This window comes from Salpingoeca rosetta, assembly GCF_000188695.1.
Source record: "Salpingoeca rosetta unplaced genomic scaffold supercont1.7, whole genome shotgun sequence".
Classification (NCBI taxonomy): domain Eukaryota; class Choanoflagellata; order Craspedida; family Salpingoecidae; genus Salpingoeca; species Salpingoeca rosetta.
Window position 1 is genome coordinate 204,040 of NW_004754927.1, and position 16,847 is coordinate 220,886.

Here is a 16,847-nt window from a genome sequence, read left to right on the forward strand (position 1 = left end):
TGTGTGTGTGTGTGTGTGTGTGTGTGTGTGTGTGTGTGTGTGTGTGTGTGTGTGTGTGTGTGTGTGTGTGTGTGTGTGTGTGTGTGTGTGTGTGTGCGTGTGTGTGTGCGTGTGTGTGTGTGTGTGTGTGTGTGTGTGTGTGTGTGTGTGTGTGCGTGCGTGTGCGTGTGTGTGTGTGTGTGTGTGTGTGTGTGTGTGTGCGTGCACAAGACACGGTGGCATCATCCAGGTAGCATGCTGTACCGAGCGAGTTGAACCGGGTGAAGAAGGAGAGGGACTTGAAGTTGAGGAGCGGAAAGACGATGATGACGAGATACAGCGGCACATACGAGGTGTTCCAGTAGTCGCCCCTGCACACGCCGCAACCGAGACAAAGAAGAATGAAAGGAAGGAAGAAGCACGAGGGGACGAATATGTGAGGAAGGACAGCAGTGGCTCAGGACGACCATTCGTTGCACTGACACATGCATGTACATGTGTTTGCGTCTGTTCATATACTTGTGTGTGTGTGCTAATGTGTGTGTGTGTGTGTGCTAATGTGTGTGGTGTGTGCTAATGTGTGTGTGTGTGCTAATGTGTGTGTGTGTGTGTGTGTGTGTGCTAATGTGTGTGTGTGTGTGTGCTAATGTGTGTGTGTGTGTGTGTGCGTGCGTGCTAATATTTGTGTGTGCTTGCTGGTATGCGTGTACTTTGTGTCGGTATGTGTGCGTGCATGTGTTTATGTGTGTATGTGTATCAGCCAGGGTGAAACGTGCCAGAGGAGCACCGTGTCAGCCTTCCGCCGACGTTGATGCAAGGCGCATCCGCATACTGACCATGTGCCCTCGTCCGTGTGATTTCCCGGGGCGTGGAAGTAGTCGACAGACGTGTACAGGAACGAGGACATCAGCACCTGCGCAGCATGGGTCAACGCGTGGCGTCAATGTGTGAGGAGAGGGCGTGGTGAGGTGATGTGGCAAAGGCTCTTGTAGGGCATTGGGCCTCCACAAAACCACGACAAAGACGCACATGCAGAAGCGATAATGACTGCACTCGAAAACTTGCACGAGCAAATGCAAACATCCCCCCGCACACACATACATCTACACACACACACACACGCCGACACATACATCCACATCCACACACACGCCCACACACACGCCCACGCCCACACACACACACGCACGCACACACACACACACATGCCAAAACATGATGGCGTACCCAGTAGACCATGCAAGCGCCGACGAGGGTGAGGACGCTGAAGAGCATGGCAACAATGTACGCCTTCTTGCCCAGATAGTGCAGACACACGTCAATAAACTCAACATCCGTCCCGTTCACTGCAGCGACAACAGGCAACCGTGACAACGCGTCGTCAGCAATGCTCCACGCTCAGTGTCCATAAACATACGCACACACGCATGCATGCAAAGGCACACACGCACCCGTGCCAAAGTCCCTTCATGTTCTCCTTCTTCAACCTCAAAACCCCCTCCCACCTTCAACCATCATCACGCCATCATCACCATCACTACCACCATTGCAACGTGCTTCCTTACTTCGTCCGCCCTGGCCCGAGGCGAGCACAATCTGACAGGTGTAGAGGGCAAGGCCACACATGATGACAATGCACAGCAGCCCGAGCGCAAACCCGGCCTGCGAAATCGCCCACGGCATCGCAAGCACAGACGTCCCCATCATCGTGTTCCACAGCGACAGGCTGGCAACGTGGCGCGAACGTGTGTGTGTGTGTGTGTGTGTGTGTGTGTGTGTGTGTGTGTGTGTGTGTGTGTGTGTGTGTGTGTGTGCGTGTGTGTGTGTGTGTGCGTGTGTGTATGCGTGTGTGTGTGTATGCGTGTGTGTGTGTATGCGTGTTTGTATGTGTGCAGTTGTATGTGTGCGTTGTGAGTGTGTGTGTGTATGCGTGTTTGTATGTGTGCAGTTGTATGTGTGCGTTGTGAGTGTTGGTGAGAGTGCAGTTATTCGTGTAAACGTGGATATTCAAGTGTGTGTGTGTGTGTCACAGCAGGTGAGAGGGACCAAACATCCCTTTGCCTCCCACTCCCAAACTATGTAGTGCACCACAGGTCGTTGACGGGCTTACATTGTGACGTAGGAGCTCTGCTCTCCTCCCTTTGGGAGACCAATGACGAAAATCGAATCGGGCAGCACATGCGCCGGCATAATCTGATGGTGGTGGCGGTGGTGGTGATTTGATGATATGGCGTCGGCATGGCATTGGCGTGATGGGAGGTGAGCACATGGGTGGTGGCAGGCCAGCGCAAACGTGATGGAGGAGAGAGGAGGCGTGTACATAGGCATGTACGTGAACGTGGTTGTATATGTGTGAGTGTGTATGTGATTGTGATCGTGTTGGACCCATGTTGTGCGACATACAATGCTGTTTGGCTTGTTGGCGGGAGCCAGTCTACTGTACAGCCTGTAGGGATGACAATGATTCGTGATGGAGGTGCGGTGATGCGATGACGCGGTGATATGAGATGCCAAAGAATCCGCAACCAAAGCCTTGAGGCATGATGCGCACTCGAGAACACGCATACATACACACACACACACGCACACATCCACACACACACAAAAAAATCAGAACGTACTTCAACCGCTGGAGGTGTGCTTGTGCCAGCTCGCTGCTGCGTCGCGTGAGTCGCCGTCCGCTGATGTCAAACGGCTGCCGCTGTTCGGAAGACGCATCTGAACCCACGGAAGAGTGGTGCAACGAAAGGTTGGTGAGGCGATCCAAGCCACCAACCGCACAAACTCGCCGCAACAGCACACACACACGCGTACGCACACACGCGCGCGCGCATACACACACACTACACACTCCACACACGCGTACAAACACCTACAAACACCTACACGGTTGCTCTCCCCCCTCATCTCTCTCATTCTCTCGACAGAGGTGTTCAAGTCGAACAAACTCACCTCCGCTGTTGGAGAGCTGCGAGACAGCGTCTGGTGGTGTTCGAGTTTGGCTGCGAAGAACACAGGCATGACGGCAGAGGGGCATGATGAGCAGTGATAGACGTGTGCTGCATGTGGCGCTGTAGCTGTGCCGTGGTGGGCACGTTGCCATCAACGGCACACAAATCATCTGAGACAGACACCAGATGCACAACATGGCTCAAGGCTCACATGGAGGTGTCCTTGTTGGACGGGAGCTGCCAAGGCAAACATCGCATGTGGGAGTGCGCGTATGTGTTTGGAAGGGGGTATCATGTGAGACACAACGAAGGGAGTTGGACAAAGCCGGATGAACAATGAGACCGATAGCCGTTGCCCCTCCAAAGGCAAACCACATGAACCACGAGCACGACAAATGCGATGGCACGTGAAGCAAGCAGAAGCGCTCGCACCAGAGGGTCCTTTTCAGACGCAGACATGTCCGCGGTGGTGGCGTGATTGGAGAAGGATGGGTGGGCCCCAGTGGAAGCGATGTCGAACGAGACAACCAGGCAGATCAGAGGTGGAAGGAGGTGGAAGGAGAGGCCCGCGCTTTGCTTGCTTCTTTGCTTGCTTGACTTTCTGTCTCGCTGGCTGGAACGCGTGTGTGTGTGTGCACGTTGTTTGTTGTGTTTGTTGTTCTGTTCGCACAACTTTGGAGGGGATGGCTCTTAATTGTGCGTCGAATCGTTGACAAAAAAAAGACACCAAAAAAAAGAGTCGCAGTTGATGAGTCATGGTTTTTAATTTTTCCCTGATGTGATGTGAACTCAAAAAGTCTTCCCGCTCCTCACTGCCACACTTCTTCCCATGCCTGCATGCAAAACTCTGACCGACACCCACACGCCTACTTCAACCAACAAACAAGAAGACAAGACAGCACACGGGCACAGCACATACACCCACGCCCTCACCATCGTCTCATCGTCAGCAAGAGGTCAGCCCATTCACGTTCTCAAGAAGAATGACGGCGTACAATCCTCATCCTCCTCAAGCTGAATCAGGCCCATATGACCTGTTCATCTCTGTGCGGTTCAACGAAGCGCTGGGCGCAGCCAAAGCGCTCAAAGCGGCGCTAACCAAACAGGGCTTCAGTGTGTTCTTGTGTGCTGTTGCTCCCGGTGGAGACATTGCGACAGCAATCATTGATGCCTTGCACTCGTGCAAAATGGTCATCATCTTGGGGTCGCCAACGTACGGGGAGAAGACTGAGAACAAGTTCATCAGCACCTTTGAAGAGCTACGCTACATCATTCACCAGGACAAGCCGTTCTTCTTGGTCAAGATGTGCGCCAAATTCTTGGCACCCGCTGCCCAATTTTACCTCACCAACACCATCGCTTATCATGCCTGGAGGGTCAATGGAAATGATGACGAACACGACGTCCCAGAATCACTCGTGACGGCCATCCTTGACAAATATGCGGTACGGTTTTGGAGTTCACGTATGTCTGTGTGTGAGGGTTCGTGATATCGTTCACCACAGTTTTGCTTCCCAGGCTTGAACACATTTCATCGTGATGACACGTTCGTTCAGAGCAGCTTGGACTGGTGCCTATCTCTCCTCCGCCCCCCGCCCCCCCCCCCTTTTTTTTTTCTTGTGCCTCCTTCCTTACTCGCCACGCTCTTGTTTTGTTTGATCTTCATAAGAATCTCCCACACGGCGAAAACGAAAAAGGACTGCCATACAGGGATGGGTTCCTTGGGCTTGGGGCCAATGGCATTTTTCGCAACCCCATGACATCTGACGAGGCAGACAAAGCTTTGCTTGATCGTCAAGACGCTGCTGTTGGCGACTTCTTGCTGTGGCGTCGCAAGCCGCACGGTCAACTCACCATCAGCGTGGTTCGTGGGTGCACATGCTATGCAATATGTGTACAATATGTCTGCACCCAGCTGCCTCACCTTTCCTTGTCTTTCATGTCAAGCCCATAACCTGCTTTGATCGCTCGCTCCATGTCCATCGTGACTCCTCACTCGTCAGGGCTGTTGCCTTTCTGCTGCTCTGCTGTCACTGCTTGCACCGTGTGAAAATTGGCATACGGTTCCCACAGGTGACTGGAGCCAAAGAGACAACTCATCACGCGGTCACAAACGATGACGCTGGACAGTTCCTGCTCGATGGCACCCCTTTGTCCGCGCCATGCCAAACCTTGGCAGATGTGGTGGCACACCTCACCTCCGCTCAGGAGATCATTCCATGCTCGGTAAGTTCTTTGTACCGAACTCGCCGATCTCCTCGCACGTGTTTCGTTCAACCCCACCCATTGTGCTGCGGCCTAACGCAACCCTCTCTGTGAATTTCTTTGCGTGGGCAGCTACAGCACCAGGTCAGACCCCCAAAGGAAGATGAGGTGATCTACGACTATGCGTCGGCCATGGGTCTTCAGGGCACGAATGGTGGCTCAAGTGGTGGGTGGCCACAACTCCCAGTTTCCCCAGAAGACTTGGTGGAAGTGGTCGGCGATGTGCGTGTCAAGCACCCATGGAGCTGGCGCAGGCTCGTGGCGCTTATCGTCGTTGTGCTTCTTGTTTTGACGGCTGTGGTTGCCGTGCCCGTCGCCGTCATCGGCGTCGGAACTGCAAGCAGCGGCAGAGGAAACAAAACAACAACAATCGCCATGGCCATCACCACCACACCCACCACAACAACGGCGACCACCACCAGCAGCCCAGCCACGACGCCAACTTCCACTACAACATCAACGACCGTCCCATGTACATCACCGTCGTCGGTGGATCTCGACTGTGCGAGTTCGAATTCTCGAGCAGCTGTCAGCCTGGTGAATGCATGCGGCGTAAGCGAGGTATTCAATTGCTGCTGTGAGGAGTTCTACGCACTGTCCTTGGTGACGGGTTCGATCACAGTGACCGATTTCGCCGCAGCGTTGAATTTCGGTGGTGTGACGAGCATCTCTGGCAGCGTTTTCGCCTCCTCACTTCAGCTGACCTCCGTCGACTTTGGACATCTGAGGTTCGTCGGAGGCACCGTCGACATCGGTGGCAACAACCTGACGACTTTGAACTTGAACCAACTCAGCCAGATTGGAGGCGATTTTAACATGCAGTCAAACCACCTGACGGCACTACACCTGGGCGCGCTGCAGAGTGTCGGCGGTGATTTGACCGTGACAGACAACGTTCTCACCGCTGTCAATTTCATGAATGTTGTCACAGTGGGGGGAACAGTGGATCTCAACGACAACTTCCTTGTTGAGGTCGACCTGGGCGCCTTACAGCAAGTTGGTGGCGATTTCCTCGCCTCTGGCATGTTCCTCACTTCCGTGAATCTGCTGGGGCTCGAACGGGTGGGAGGAACCCTATCCTTCAGCTCCAATGACATCACAACCCTCGATATGGGTGCCCTGACAAGTGTTGAGAGATTGTCTGTTGGCCTCAATCCTCTGACTACACTTGATCTGAAGAACATATCGAGCCTGTATGAGCTTGCTGGTACTGGCAATCAAGTTACCTCTGTTGACTTTGGGAAAGTGACATCGATCGAAGGTTCGCTGCACCTGCGGTACAGCAACAAGCTGAAGAGCCTCGACTTCACACCCCTTCAACAAACGGGCGAAATCCAAGTCGACCACAGCCCCCTCAGCGAGGTTGTGGACTTCGGTACCTTGACCAGGGTGAACGGCGGGTTGTTCATTCACGCTTCCCAGCTTTTTCACGTGAACATGACTCGTATTGAGCACATCGATGGTTTCCTGAATTTGGCAAACAGCCTCGCCAGCATCGACTTCCAGCAGCTTACCTTCATCGGAGGCGATATTCAGGCGTATTTCCCAAAGCTTGCAACGTTGAACTTTCAGAATGTCCGTGAAATCAGTGGAGTGGTGCGTTTCAGTGTCGGCGACATCGAATCCGTACATTTTGGTGATGTGACGCGAATCGGAGAGGGCCTCTTCTTGTCCGATAACAACATCAGGTCTATCGCCTGGGACAACCTGACTGTGATCGACGGGCCGCTTCATGTCCAGGGCAATTCCCTGACGAATTTGGACTGCCAAGGCCTTGGCACCTGCTTGTGCGTTGACGCGAGTGTCAACATCACAAATTGCCCTGAGCTGTGTGGTGATTGCTGATTGTGCGCTGCATTGCACGATGGCACCTTCCTCAAATTGGCTTGTTTTGCTGTTGCTCCTTTTCCTTTGCGAATGGGTGTTCTTTCATGTTCGTACGCTCTTGTGTGTGTGTGTGTGTGTGTGTGTGTGTGTGTGTGTGCGGTAAGCTCCTTGCGGAAGCACAAGTACCACACATCAATACAAAAGGATGACTGAAGGTTGTAATGTAACCACCATCAAGCACAACTGACATGAGGCAATGTAAACGTATCAAACACACAAAGACACACATACCATGATCTACCAAGATGTACGGAATGTAATGCAACATAACAAAGCTGATAACACAGGCAATCAACCCGTATATCCACACCAAACAAGCACCGTCTATCATTTCTTCGATTACGTCAGGGGCAATGAATGAAAATGAACAAATGAGAACACAAACAAAAAAAAAAAAGAAGAAGAAAGAAAAAGAAGGCAAGTCAAATCAAATCATCGAATCATGTAACGGAACAGAACGCTGAATCGTAAGATAAGGCACATAAGTCACTCACTATCACCAACCTGTGGCACTTGGGCAGTGACGAGGTCCACATATGTTCACATACACCTTGGCACGCGCACAAAATACACACACACACACAACACAACCACTCGTCGAGAGATCATTTTGTCGCCAGTGGCTTGAGCGACTGGAAGGTGCGGCTTGCGTGTCTCCCAAGCTTGCGTTGAGGACGCGGTGCACGGCCACTGCCCCACTGCTGCTGCTGCTGTTGTTGCTGCTGCTGCTGTTGCTGCTGTTGCTGCTGTTGCTGCTGTTTCTTCTTCTTCGACCCAAACAATCCCCTGGACCGCCGTTGCTGCTGCTGCTGTTGGTGCTGTTGGTGCTGTTGGTGCTGTTGTTGTTGGCGGCGGGCGGCTGGCGACGCAGCATCACCGCTGTCGTAATCGTCACTTGCACGCGCACGCGCAGCCCGCTTGCTCTTCTTCCGATCACCGAGCAGGAACCTGACCTCGTCTGGGGTGGACTCCCGGCCCAGCACGTCGTTGCGTCCGGGAAAGCGCCCAAACCGCTTGATAATGTCGCGGTTGCGCTTGAAGGTCTTCCCAAACTGGCCATATCCTTTGGGCAGGTGGTGCTTCAGCATATCCCACATGCGAATGCACATCTCCTGTGGTGTGGTGTGATGTGAGTGGGTGAGTTCGCGAGTGAGTGTGCGGTGTTTATGTTAGAAAGGAACAAAAGGATTGAGGTGCGTGAGCACACTGATCGTGACGCACCTGGTATTGCGGCTCTTCTTGCCGGCTGAGGACGAAGCAAGCAAACAGCTTATGCAGTGGATCAAGGCCTTCAAACACGCCGCTGTCAACAGACCGAAGGAGAATCTAACACCGGAGTGCAAACACACACACACACACGCACAAATCGGAAGGTGAACGTGAGCTGAGCAGACTTTCAGACACTTTCGAGGCATACACACCAACACCACACGCTGGTTGTGAACAGCGACATGAGAGCCAAGTGCACCACTACCTCATCCCCCACTTGCCTCTCCGAAACAAGCCACTGTCGCACTCCACCTCCTCCTCCACCACCTCCTCCTCCTCCTGCACCTCCTCCACCACCTCCTCCTCCTCCTCCTGCACCTCCTCCTGCACCTCCTCATCCTCGTCGCACCGCGAGCGAGACGGCGTCGAGGCGGTAGATGTCCTGCGGATCGCGTTCGAGCGAGCGCGGGAGGTGGTCCAGCAGCACCAGCAGCGCAGCGAGCGAGTCGGGCTGGTGCTCCCAGTGCGACAGGCGCCCCTCCTCTGCTGCTGCCAGTGCGTTTTGGAAGTGGAGGAATGCATTTCCGTCGGGCGTCTGCCACGTCGACACCTCCTCCCGGCTCAGCACAAACATCAGGATGTTCGCAACCAACCCATCGTACCTGCGTGTATGTGTGTGTGTGCGTGTGTGTATGTGTGTATGTATGTATGTATGTATGTATGTATGTATGTATGTATGTATGTATGTATGTATGTATGTATGTATGTATGTATGTATGTATGTATGTATGTATGTATGTATGTATGTATGTATGTATGTATGTATGTATGTGTGTGTATGTGTGTGCGTGTGTGTACGTGGGTGAGAGTGGGAGAGAAGGAAGGTGTAAGCGCCACACACAGAAACTAGTACAACCACGCACAACCAATTACACACACACACACACACACACACACACACACACGGCATGTAACACCCATGTGCGCTGACTTGTGTTCGATGTTGTCGTCCTCCATGTGCTGGACACCGAAACCGAAGAGCCGGCCCAACTTGGAGCCGCGCCGCTTCTTCTCCTTCCCGGGCGATTGCTCCGCCTGCCCACAATGAGCGCGAGAATGAGGTCAGCACATGCGTTTTCACCACGTGCACGCACATGCGCCGATGTGGACACATGCTTCATTTCACGACTCACAAACACACAACACGACACACAAACACACATCGACACACGCACACCACACACACACACACCTGTTGGTCGTGCGCATCGAAGCTGTCATTTGCCTCTGCATGCTCCTTGCTCCTGCGCTTTGCTTTGGCCTCCTTCTTGCTGGCGCGACGTGGTTTCGGTGGCACTGGCTCACTCACACCGTCATCATACCCACCATAGTCGCCAGCACCCTGCTGGTCATACTCCTGCTCATGATACGGCTGCGCGTGCTCGGGCTGCTGGTAGGGGTCGCTTTGGAACCCATTCGCAGCATCGCCGTGTCTCTCAGGTGACTTGGACTCATGTGCGTAGTGGTCGTGGTGGTGGTAGTTGTGGGGTTTGTGGTCGTGGTTGTTGTGGCTGTGCTTGTTGTTGTGACGCTTGTGTGGGCTGTGGCCGTTGAGTTGCGGCAGGCGTGTGGGCGGGGTCACGGGCACAATACGACTGTTGCAAGGGCACAAAGTGGCCTTCATGTGAGTTTTTGGTCATGAAGGAAAAGAGACGGTGGGCGTGGCTGCTGTGGTGTAAGACAGTTGATGCAGACGGACAGACGGACGGACAGACACAGATGAAGACGCACAAAACACACACACACACATGCAAGCACACACACGCACACATGCGAGCACACACACGCACAACACACTCAACACACACAACACACACACACACACACACACACACACACACACACACACACACACACACACACACACACACACACACACACACACACACACACACACACACACACAGCAACGCACCCGTTCTGCAGGCGGACGTTTGGGAGGTGGAGTGGGAGGCGGTCAACAGCGACATACACCCCGCCCTCACGCACATCCTTGATCTGGTCGAGCGTGGTGACGGGTGCACCGCCGAGAGTGAAGAGGTGTCGGATCTCGCGGTACTGCAGCACAGGCCGCATCTTCTCGCTCATCACATCAAGCACCTGGTGTGTGTGTGTGTGTGTGTTGAATGTGTGTGTGTGTGTGTGTGTGAGCAATGACGTTGTACAACGCACGAAACAGCGCACGAAAAAATGCGCAAACGAAAACCTACAAGCCACCCCCACACCATCCATTCACCCCCTTCCGCGCCAATCACCTTTTCGAAGGAGTGGCGTTCGGTCTTGGTGAGGAGGACCTGCGTGTAATCGCCCGACGACTCGCCATTGTAGACAAGATACACAACCAGTGGGGCCTTATCAAGATGGCTCTCGAAGATGCTTGGGCCTGTACAACAGCGGAGCGAAGTGGGTGAGAGACAGAGACAGAGAGAGCAGTGAGGGGAGAGCAGTGCTGCGTGTGAAGAAAAAGTGGGGCATGAAGAGTGTCACCGCTGAGAGTTCCGCACACATGAGCCAAATACAAATACACGCACACACACACTACACTGACCGTCCGTGGGCTTGTCAAACTTTGCCTTCATGGCTTCGAGATTTGGCGGGACGTAGTTGTCGTTGCGAACGCTGTAGTCCACCGCCTTCTCGTAGTTTATACGCTGTTATCAGCACGCAGCAAGCACTTGCATTGTAAGCTCGCACCATAAAGAGTCAGGCCGTAAAACGTGGGTGCAACAAAGCACAATGAGAAGCAGAGAACTTTACAGTATTGTGCACGACAGACATACAAGGGCACACACACACACACACAATCATGCACACATCCACACACACACACACAATCATGCACACACACACACAAACACACGTGCATTTGCACGCACCTTGAAGCGCCTGCTGCCGCACGCAACGTAGAGTTCGCCATCCTGCAGCTGTGAGAGGTTGGTGATCTCGCGGCCATCGCTCGCAACGTGCAATCGCCGTACGAGACCGAGACTTGTCTTCTGCACCACCTCCGTCACCTGCAGCACACACACACACACATGGTCGCATGAGGTGACGCTGAGGGGTAGGTTGTGTGTGTGTGTATGTGTTTGGCGGGTCTTTGTCTTAGCTGTCACACAACATTTGAATGCAAGGGCGCGTTGTGCATAGGGAGCACCAACCTTGTCCAGGAAGTGCTCCAATGTGGGTTCCGATCGCGGGTCGTGCGTCACCTGCGCATGCGTGCAGTGGCGTATGTACTGTGAGGAGAAGCCAATCACACACACACACACACACACACACACACACACACACACACACAGGCAGACAGGCAGACAGAGTAACACAGACACAGACACAGACACACACACACACAGACACAGACACAGACACACACACACCACATCGAACCTGTGTCTTTGGGATTTGGATGTTGCGGTTAATGGCAATCCACACATGCAAGATGTTTCGTTTCACGATCCCGTACCGCTTTGAATCCACCACCTGTCGCACGAACAACAGGTAACAGGTGAGCTTCAAGAAGAAGCCAAAGAAGAGCTACCTGCACACGACGCAGACACACAGACACAGACACAGACACAGACACAGACACAGACACACAGACACACAGACACACACACACACACAGACACACACACACACACACACACAAATCGCTTGCTGTACCGGGCCCAGTTTCTTGGCGGCTGGACGCTTCTTTTTCTTCTTCTGCTTCATCTTCGTGGATGGGCTGTTTTCCGTGGAAGCAGGGGCCGCTTGGTCCGCCTTGCCCTTCTGTGGTGGTGATGATGATGCTGCCGCCCGTTGCTGTGGCCGTGCTTTGCCATTGGGCTGCTTGTTTCGTGGCTTGCGAGCCTTGGCTTGCTGCTTGTTTCGCTGCCCACGGTCTTGCTGCTGCTTGTCTTGCTGCTGTGTGTCTTTCGGCTTCTTGACATCTGGCGATAGTGATTGTGCAGCAGCTGCATCTTGTGCTTCTGCGTCTGCCACGGGTTTGCTTCCGCGCGGGTGCCGTGTTGGCTTTCGTTCGCTCAGCCGCTTCGATTTGCGCTTTCCCTCGCCGTCGTCCTGCTCGCCGCCCTCATCGCCATTTGCAGTGCCATCGTCAACGCTGTCAGTGGTGATGTGTGGCACGGGCGATGCCATTCTCACTTTTGCAGCTTCCCCTCGGCTCGATCTCTGCGGCTTTGGAGTGCTCGTTGTCGGCGCAGGACTCGCTGCTTCCTTATCAACCGCGGCTGCCGAGCTCCGTTTGCTGAAGGTCCTGTTGAGATCGGCATTGGCAGCATCTCCAGTACCAACTGCATCATCACCTGCGGCAGTATCCTGCTTCGTCCCCTCGCCTCTGTCGCCGTCGCTGTTGTTATCGCTGCCGCTGCCATTGTTGTTGCGAACGGGGTCGGTGTTGTCGTGTGCGGCACGATCCCGCACATCATCATCATCATCATTGTTGGCGTCTTCTTGAGAGTCCGTCTTGGGCGGCCGATTGCCCGCTTGTTTCGCTTTGTTTGCTTCGCGAGGTATCTCCGTCCTCGGTGTCACCGCCTCTTCGCCCTCCTCCCCCATGCTTGACCTCCTCCTTCCTTCCTCGCTCATGCTTGCTCCTTGGCAAACACCAAACCCACGCCGCGTCGTTCCTTCTTGCTTGTTTGTTTGCGTTTGTTTGTGGTTGGCGGATGGTTGGTAAACTGGATTCAGTCTAAAAAACTGAAATCAGATAAGAAACTGATTTCAGTGGGAACTGGAGGAGAGCGTCTGAATCGAATGACGCTTCGAGTGCAACCACACACACACACACACACGCACACGCACACGCACACAAAACACAATTACGCTTGGCTGCCTGTTGCTTGGTCATTCACATGGAAGTGTCGCACTTGTTGTTGTTGATCACCTTCGCCTTCGCCTTCACCTTCTTCTTGTTCCTCCTGCAGCGGCTCCGTCGCCACATCCCGCTCATCAGAGTACACCTCCCCGTCAAACCACTCTGGCAGCTCGCTCTCCACCGCAGCTGTCAACGCCTCAAGCCACCTGTGTGTGTGTGTGTGTGTGTGTGTGTGTGTGTGTGTGTTGTGAGACTTGTCATCGCGTGCATTGCGAAGTGTACGTGCGCACAAGCAATGGGCTTCGAGGATCCATTTCACAGCACAGACATACACATACCTATCAGCTTGGTCCTTTTGTTCACAGAAGAAGACGTAATCCTTCAGCAAGGGTTTGTGCAACCGCACTCCATATTCCTGCTCCTGGCCCTCCCCCTTGCACACAAATTCACAACCACCACAAAACACAGACACACGTGAGACCATGCGCGCTTCAAAAAACAAGCATTGACATGCAGCTGGCAAACATGCACACGTGTTCAAAGTTACACACGCACAAGTGCAGTCGCACCTTCAGGGCGCGGCTGACTTCATAACTCAAGACAGGCAGTGAGCTGGAAGCAATGGGGTCCTGCAACACACACACACACACACACACACACACACACACACACACACAAATGGAGTCACAAAAGTGCAATCGTGAGTGAACGAAGCACTGGACAAGCTCATCTGCACGCACATGTCCAACCACACCACGCCAGTACACACACACACACACACACACACACACACACACACACACACACACACACACACACATACACACGACGTACGCTGTGTGCTTTGAAGGTGAACAACACGCCATCACTGCGCAGCAGCAGCCATCGTCGCTGCTTGCGGAATTTGCCCTGGGAATAAATGGTCAGCAGCAACAACAGAGGCAAGCATGGCAAAAACCGCGGGTGAGGTGCAGAAGGATCAAAGCAATACGATGGTGTCAGCCAACGTGGAGGACACAATCATTGCGGAGAGACACAAGTAGAAAAGCGCAGTGTTGTGAGAACGACAGCAGCGTGCATGGTTGAGGTGGTCATGACACCTGTTCAAAGACATAAGAGCTGCAGACAATGAACTTGTCATCCAGATCAATCGGCTGACGATGGGTGACACGACGTGTTACGATGTGATACGACGTGACACGACGTGACACGACGACAACGAAGGCACGTTCATGTGAGCATGTGCGAGCCTGCTCTCCCACAACCCTAAACACCACATCAGACAAGGGCATCTCCATCAATCCACCACACCAAACACCACGCCCACGATGTGACAGGGACAGCAAGCCAGCGCACCCTGTGCAGCTTGGATGACGTGACGGCGCGCATGGACTGCTGACGGTCAACGGTCCGCTTTCGCCGCGAGCGCTTGCGGTCCGCCATGAGCGCTGGTGTGAGGTGGAATTGGGGTCGGAAGGGGGGGGGGGGAGAGAAGGGTGGTGATGAGTCATGCAGTCGGTTGGTGTGACGACACGTGGGTGATGATGTTGATGGTTGATGTTGTTGATGGTTGAAGGGGGGCGAGGCTGTGATGTTCGCAGCACGTGGAGATTCAAACGCAACAAACTTGCAAGCGAACAGAGGCTGCGTGATTGAGACAGCTTGCGTGCTTTGCTCTCATGTATCCAGCGGTGCAACAAGCAGTCCGCCTCACCTGCTGATTCCTTGGACGTGGTCTTGGTGTAGTTCTCGAAGCACTCTGGACACACGCGCCCGCGCTCGTTGTTGAGATACGCCAGCGGCACAGACTCTCCCGAACACGCAGAACACACAACCTGATGAATGATGGTGGTGATGTGTAAGGAATAAGGAGAGGAAGAGCAAGGGCAGGCACACACGCAGGCACACACACACACACGTACACATGCACGCACGCACACACACGTACACTCACACACGTGCACTCACACACGTACACATGCACGCACGCACACACGTACACAATACACGCACTCGCACGCGCACACATGAATGCGCACCTTGCCGCATGCTCGGCAGTGGTGGCGGCGGCGAACCAGGTTGAACTCGGCAGCGCACGTCTGGCACATGCTCACATCGTGGTCAGGAATCTGGCGGTGTGGTGGTGATGGAGGTGGTGTGGAGGTGATGGCGGTGACATTTGTGGGGGTGAGAAAGACGCGCTCGCACGTGTGTGTGTGTGTGTGTGCGAACACAAGCGGAGAAGAATGTCAGCAGGAAAGAGTACCTCAACAACAGGCACACACCCACACAGCAGAGAGCAAAGGCACGCACCCAGACGGGGGCTGTGTCGCCAAAGCGAGCCTGCTTTTCCGTGTTTCCTGTTGGTGGGGCGGGGCGGAGAAGGAGAGCATCGGCGTACGAGGCGCGTCAGGATGAACGGCAGCAACACGAACAGAGGTGCAAGCGCAGCACACAAAACACATGTACACACACACACACAACGCAACACAACATACACACAGCACAACACAACATACACACAGCGCAACACAACATACACACAACGCAATGCAACATACACACAACGCAATGCAACATACACACAACGCAATGCAACTCCACGCAAGCGCCACGCACGTCTGTGCTTTGAGGGGAGGCGGCTGTGGCGGGTCTCGCGGTCCTTCGCAACAGCATCTGTGATGGCATCGACCCATTTCCGCTGCTCCGTCTCGTTGGGAGTGCACAGCATGAACGACTTCGACTTGCTCTTCACCTCAATGCCGTACAAGCCATCAGCCAAACTGCACGCACGCGCCTAGTGTTGTTTGGTTGCGCAGTGGTAGCAATGCAATGGTGATGCAATGGTGATGATGGTGATGATGGTGGTGATGGTCGTGTCGAAGTTTGAGACAGTTTGGCGGTCGATGGGAAGAGGAGGAGATGTTGGGCCGCACAGCAGTCGCAATGCACACACAAACACACACGCACACATTCACACACACACACACACACACACACACACACACACACACACCATTTGGAGAACAACAACAGCAGCGGTAACAAGAGCCGCTCACCTCTGTGCCTTGCAGCGAGATGCATCGTGGTTTGCTCGCGCGCGTACAGCAGCATGTCCGAGAACTGGTGGCGATGGCGGTGGTGGTGGGTTGAGTGATGTTGGGAACGGGAGAGATAACGAAGCCATCATTCATTGCAAATATGATATGCACCGACACAAGTACAAACAAATGCACACACGCACACCCACACACGCACACGCACGCACGCACACGGACACACACACACACACACACACACACACACACACACACACACACAACTCGGGAGGGAAACCGGCGTTTTCATGACAGTAGCTTCCCGGGCGATGCGTCGTTACCCGTTCAGTCCTTTATCCTGAGTTTGGCCGTCCAGAGGATGGGTCTTGAATAGACCATGACGGACTTGAGCGAGAGGGTTCGTAACTTCTCAAGATTCACCGCGTCGTAATACCCATTCAGTACGGGCTGTGGTTACCTTGGTCCCGGCGAAACGCGTCATTTCGCACGATCACGGTTGACGCGGGTCTCCCCCAAGTCCTCGGCGTTCTGGAGGAGGACTTAATAGATTGCTTGGAAAGGTTTTATAGAAGTTGGAGCGTTGCGCCCCCGGTTTGCGTTAAACGTAGGGTGAATAAT

General features: G+C 53.9%; 4 protein-coding genes across 4 annotated transcripts in view; 1 reads left to right on the top strand and 3 right to left on the bottom strand.

The window, feature by feature from the left end:
• PTSG_11963 (uncharacterized protein) overlaps positions 1-3,637 on the bottom strand; it is a 6,439-nt gene extending 2,802 nt beyond the window's left edge. The window contains exons 1-10 of the mRNA XM_004995612.1: positions 3,363-3,637; positions 3,142-3,167; positions 2,932-2,981; positions 2,601-2,697; positions 2,383-2,425; positions 2,090-2,172; positions 1,545-1,705; positions 1,207-1,325; positions 816-892; positions 244-350 (exon numbers count right to left, since the gene is read on the bottom strand). Coding sequence (XP_004995669.1) covers positions 244-350; positions 816-892; positions 1,207-1,325; positions 1,545-1,705; positions 2,090-2,172; positions 2,383-2,425; positions 2,601-2,697; positions 2,932-2,981; positions 3,142-3,167; positions 3,363-3,389 — 790 coding nt within the window. The 5' untranslated portion in view covers positions 3,390-3,637. The remainder of the gene's footprint in view (positions 1-243; positions 351-815; positions 893-1,206; positions 1,326-1,544; positions 1,706-2,089; positions 2,173-2,382; positions 2,426-2,600; positions 2,698-2,931; positions 2,982-3,141; positions 3,168-3,362) is intronic.
• A 276-nt stretch (positions 3,638-3,913) lies between these two features.
• Positions 3,914-7,040, top strand: PTSG_03080 (uncharacterized protein; the record flags this gene model as incomplete). The annotated part of the gene is made up of 4 exons (XM_004995613.1): positions 3,914-4,375; positions 4,600-4,794; positions 5,004-5,156; positions 5,268-7,040. 4 exons carry the CDS (start codon positions 3,914-3,916, stop codon positions 7,038-7,040), a joined length of 2,583 nt encoding a protein of 860 aa, XP_004995670.1.
• A 415-nt stretch (positions 7,041-7,455) lies between these two features.
• PTSG_03081 (uncharacterized protein) lies at positions 7,456-13,101 on the bottom strand. Its single transcript, XM_004995614.1, has 12 exons — positions 12,015-13,101; positions 11,739-11,831; positions 11,510-11,560; positions 11,228-11,365; positions 10,900-11,002; positions 10,607-10,734; positions 10,267-10,451; positions 9,544-9,946; positions 9,283-9,386; positions 8,701-8,953; positions 8,304-8,408; positions 7,456-8,194 (listed from the first exon to the last, which is right to left on the bottom strand). Exons 1-12 carry the CDS (start codon positions 12,939-12,941, stop codon positions 7,688-7,690), a joined length of 2,997 nt encoding a protein of 998 aa, XP_004995671.1. The 5' UTR covers positions 12,942-13,101; the 3' UTR covers positions 7,456-7,687.
• A 73-nt stretch (positions 13,102-13,174) lies between these two features.
• PTSG_03082 (uncharacterized protein) lies at positions 13,175-16,710 on the bottom strand (the record flags this gene model as incomplete). The annotated part of the gene is made up of 11 exons (XM_004995615.1): positions 13,175-13,376; positions 13,509-13,603; positions 14,005-14,079; positions 14,271-14,324; positions 14,527-14,618; positions 14,885-15,005; positions 15,210-15,299; positions 15,484-15,530; positions 15,790-15,953; positions 16,187-16,293; positions 16,687-16,710. 11 exons carry the CDS (start codon positions 16,708-16,710, stop codon positions 13,175-13,177), a joined length of 1,071 nt encoding a protein of 356 aa, XP_004995672.1.
• Positions 16,711-16,847: the final 137 nt, after the last annotated feature.

Coding starts and splice junctions, on each gene's coding strand:
- PTSG_03081 (XM_004995614.1), bottom strand. CDS start 12,941: ATGAGCGAGGAAGGAAGGAGGAGGTCAAGCATGGGGGAGGAGGGCGAA. Junction 11,832..12,014: donor CCGCCAAGAAACTGGGCCCG/GTACAGCAAGCG, acceptor TTCGTGCGACAG/GTGGTGGATTCAAAGCGGTA. Junction 9,387..9,543: donor TCGATGCGCACGACCAACAG/GTGTGTGTGTGT, acceptor CATTGTGGGCAG/GCGGAGCAATCGCCCGGGAA.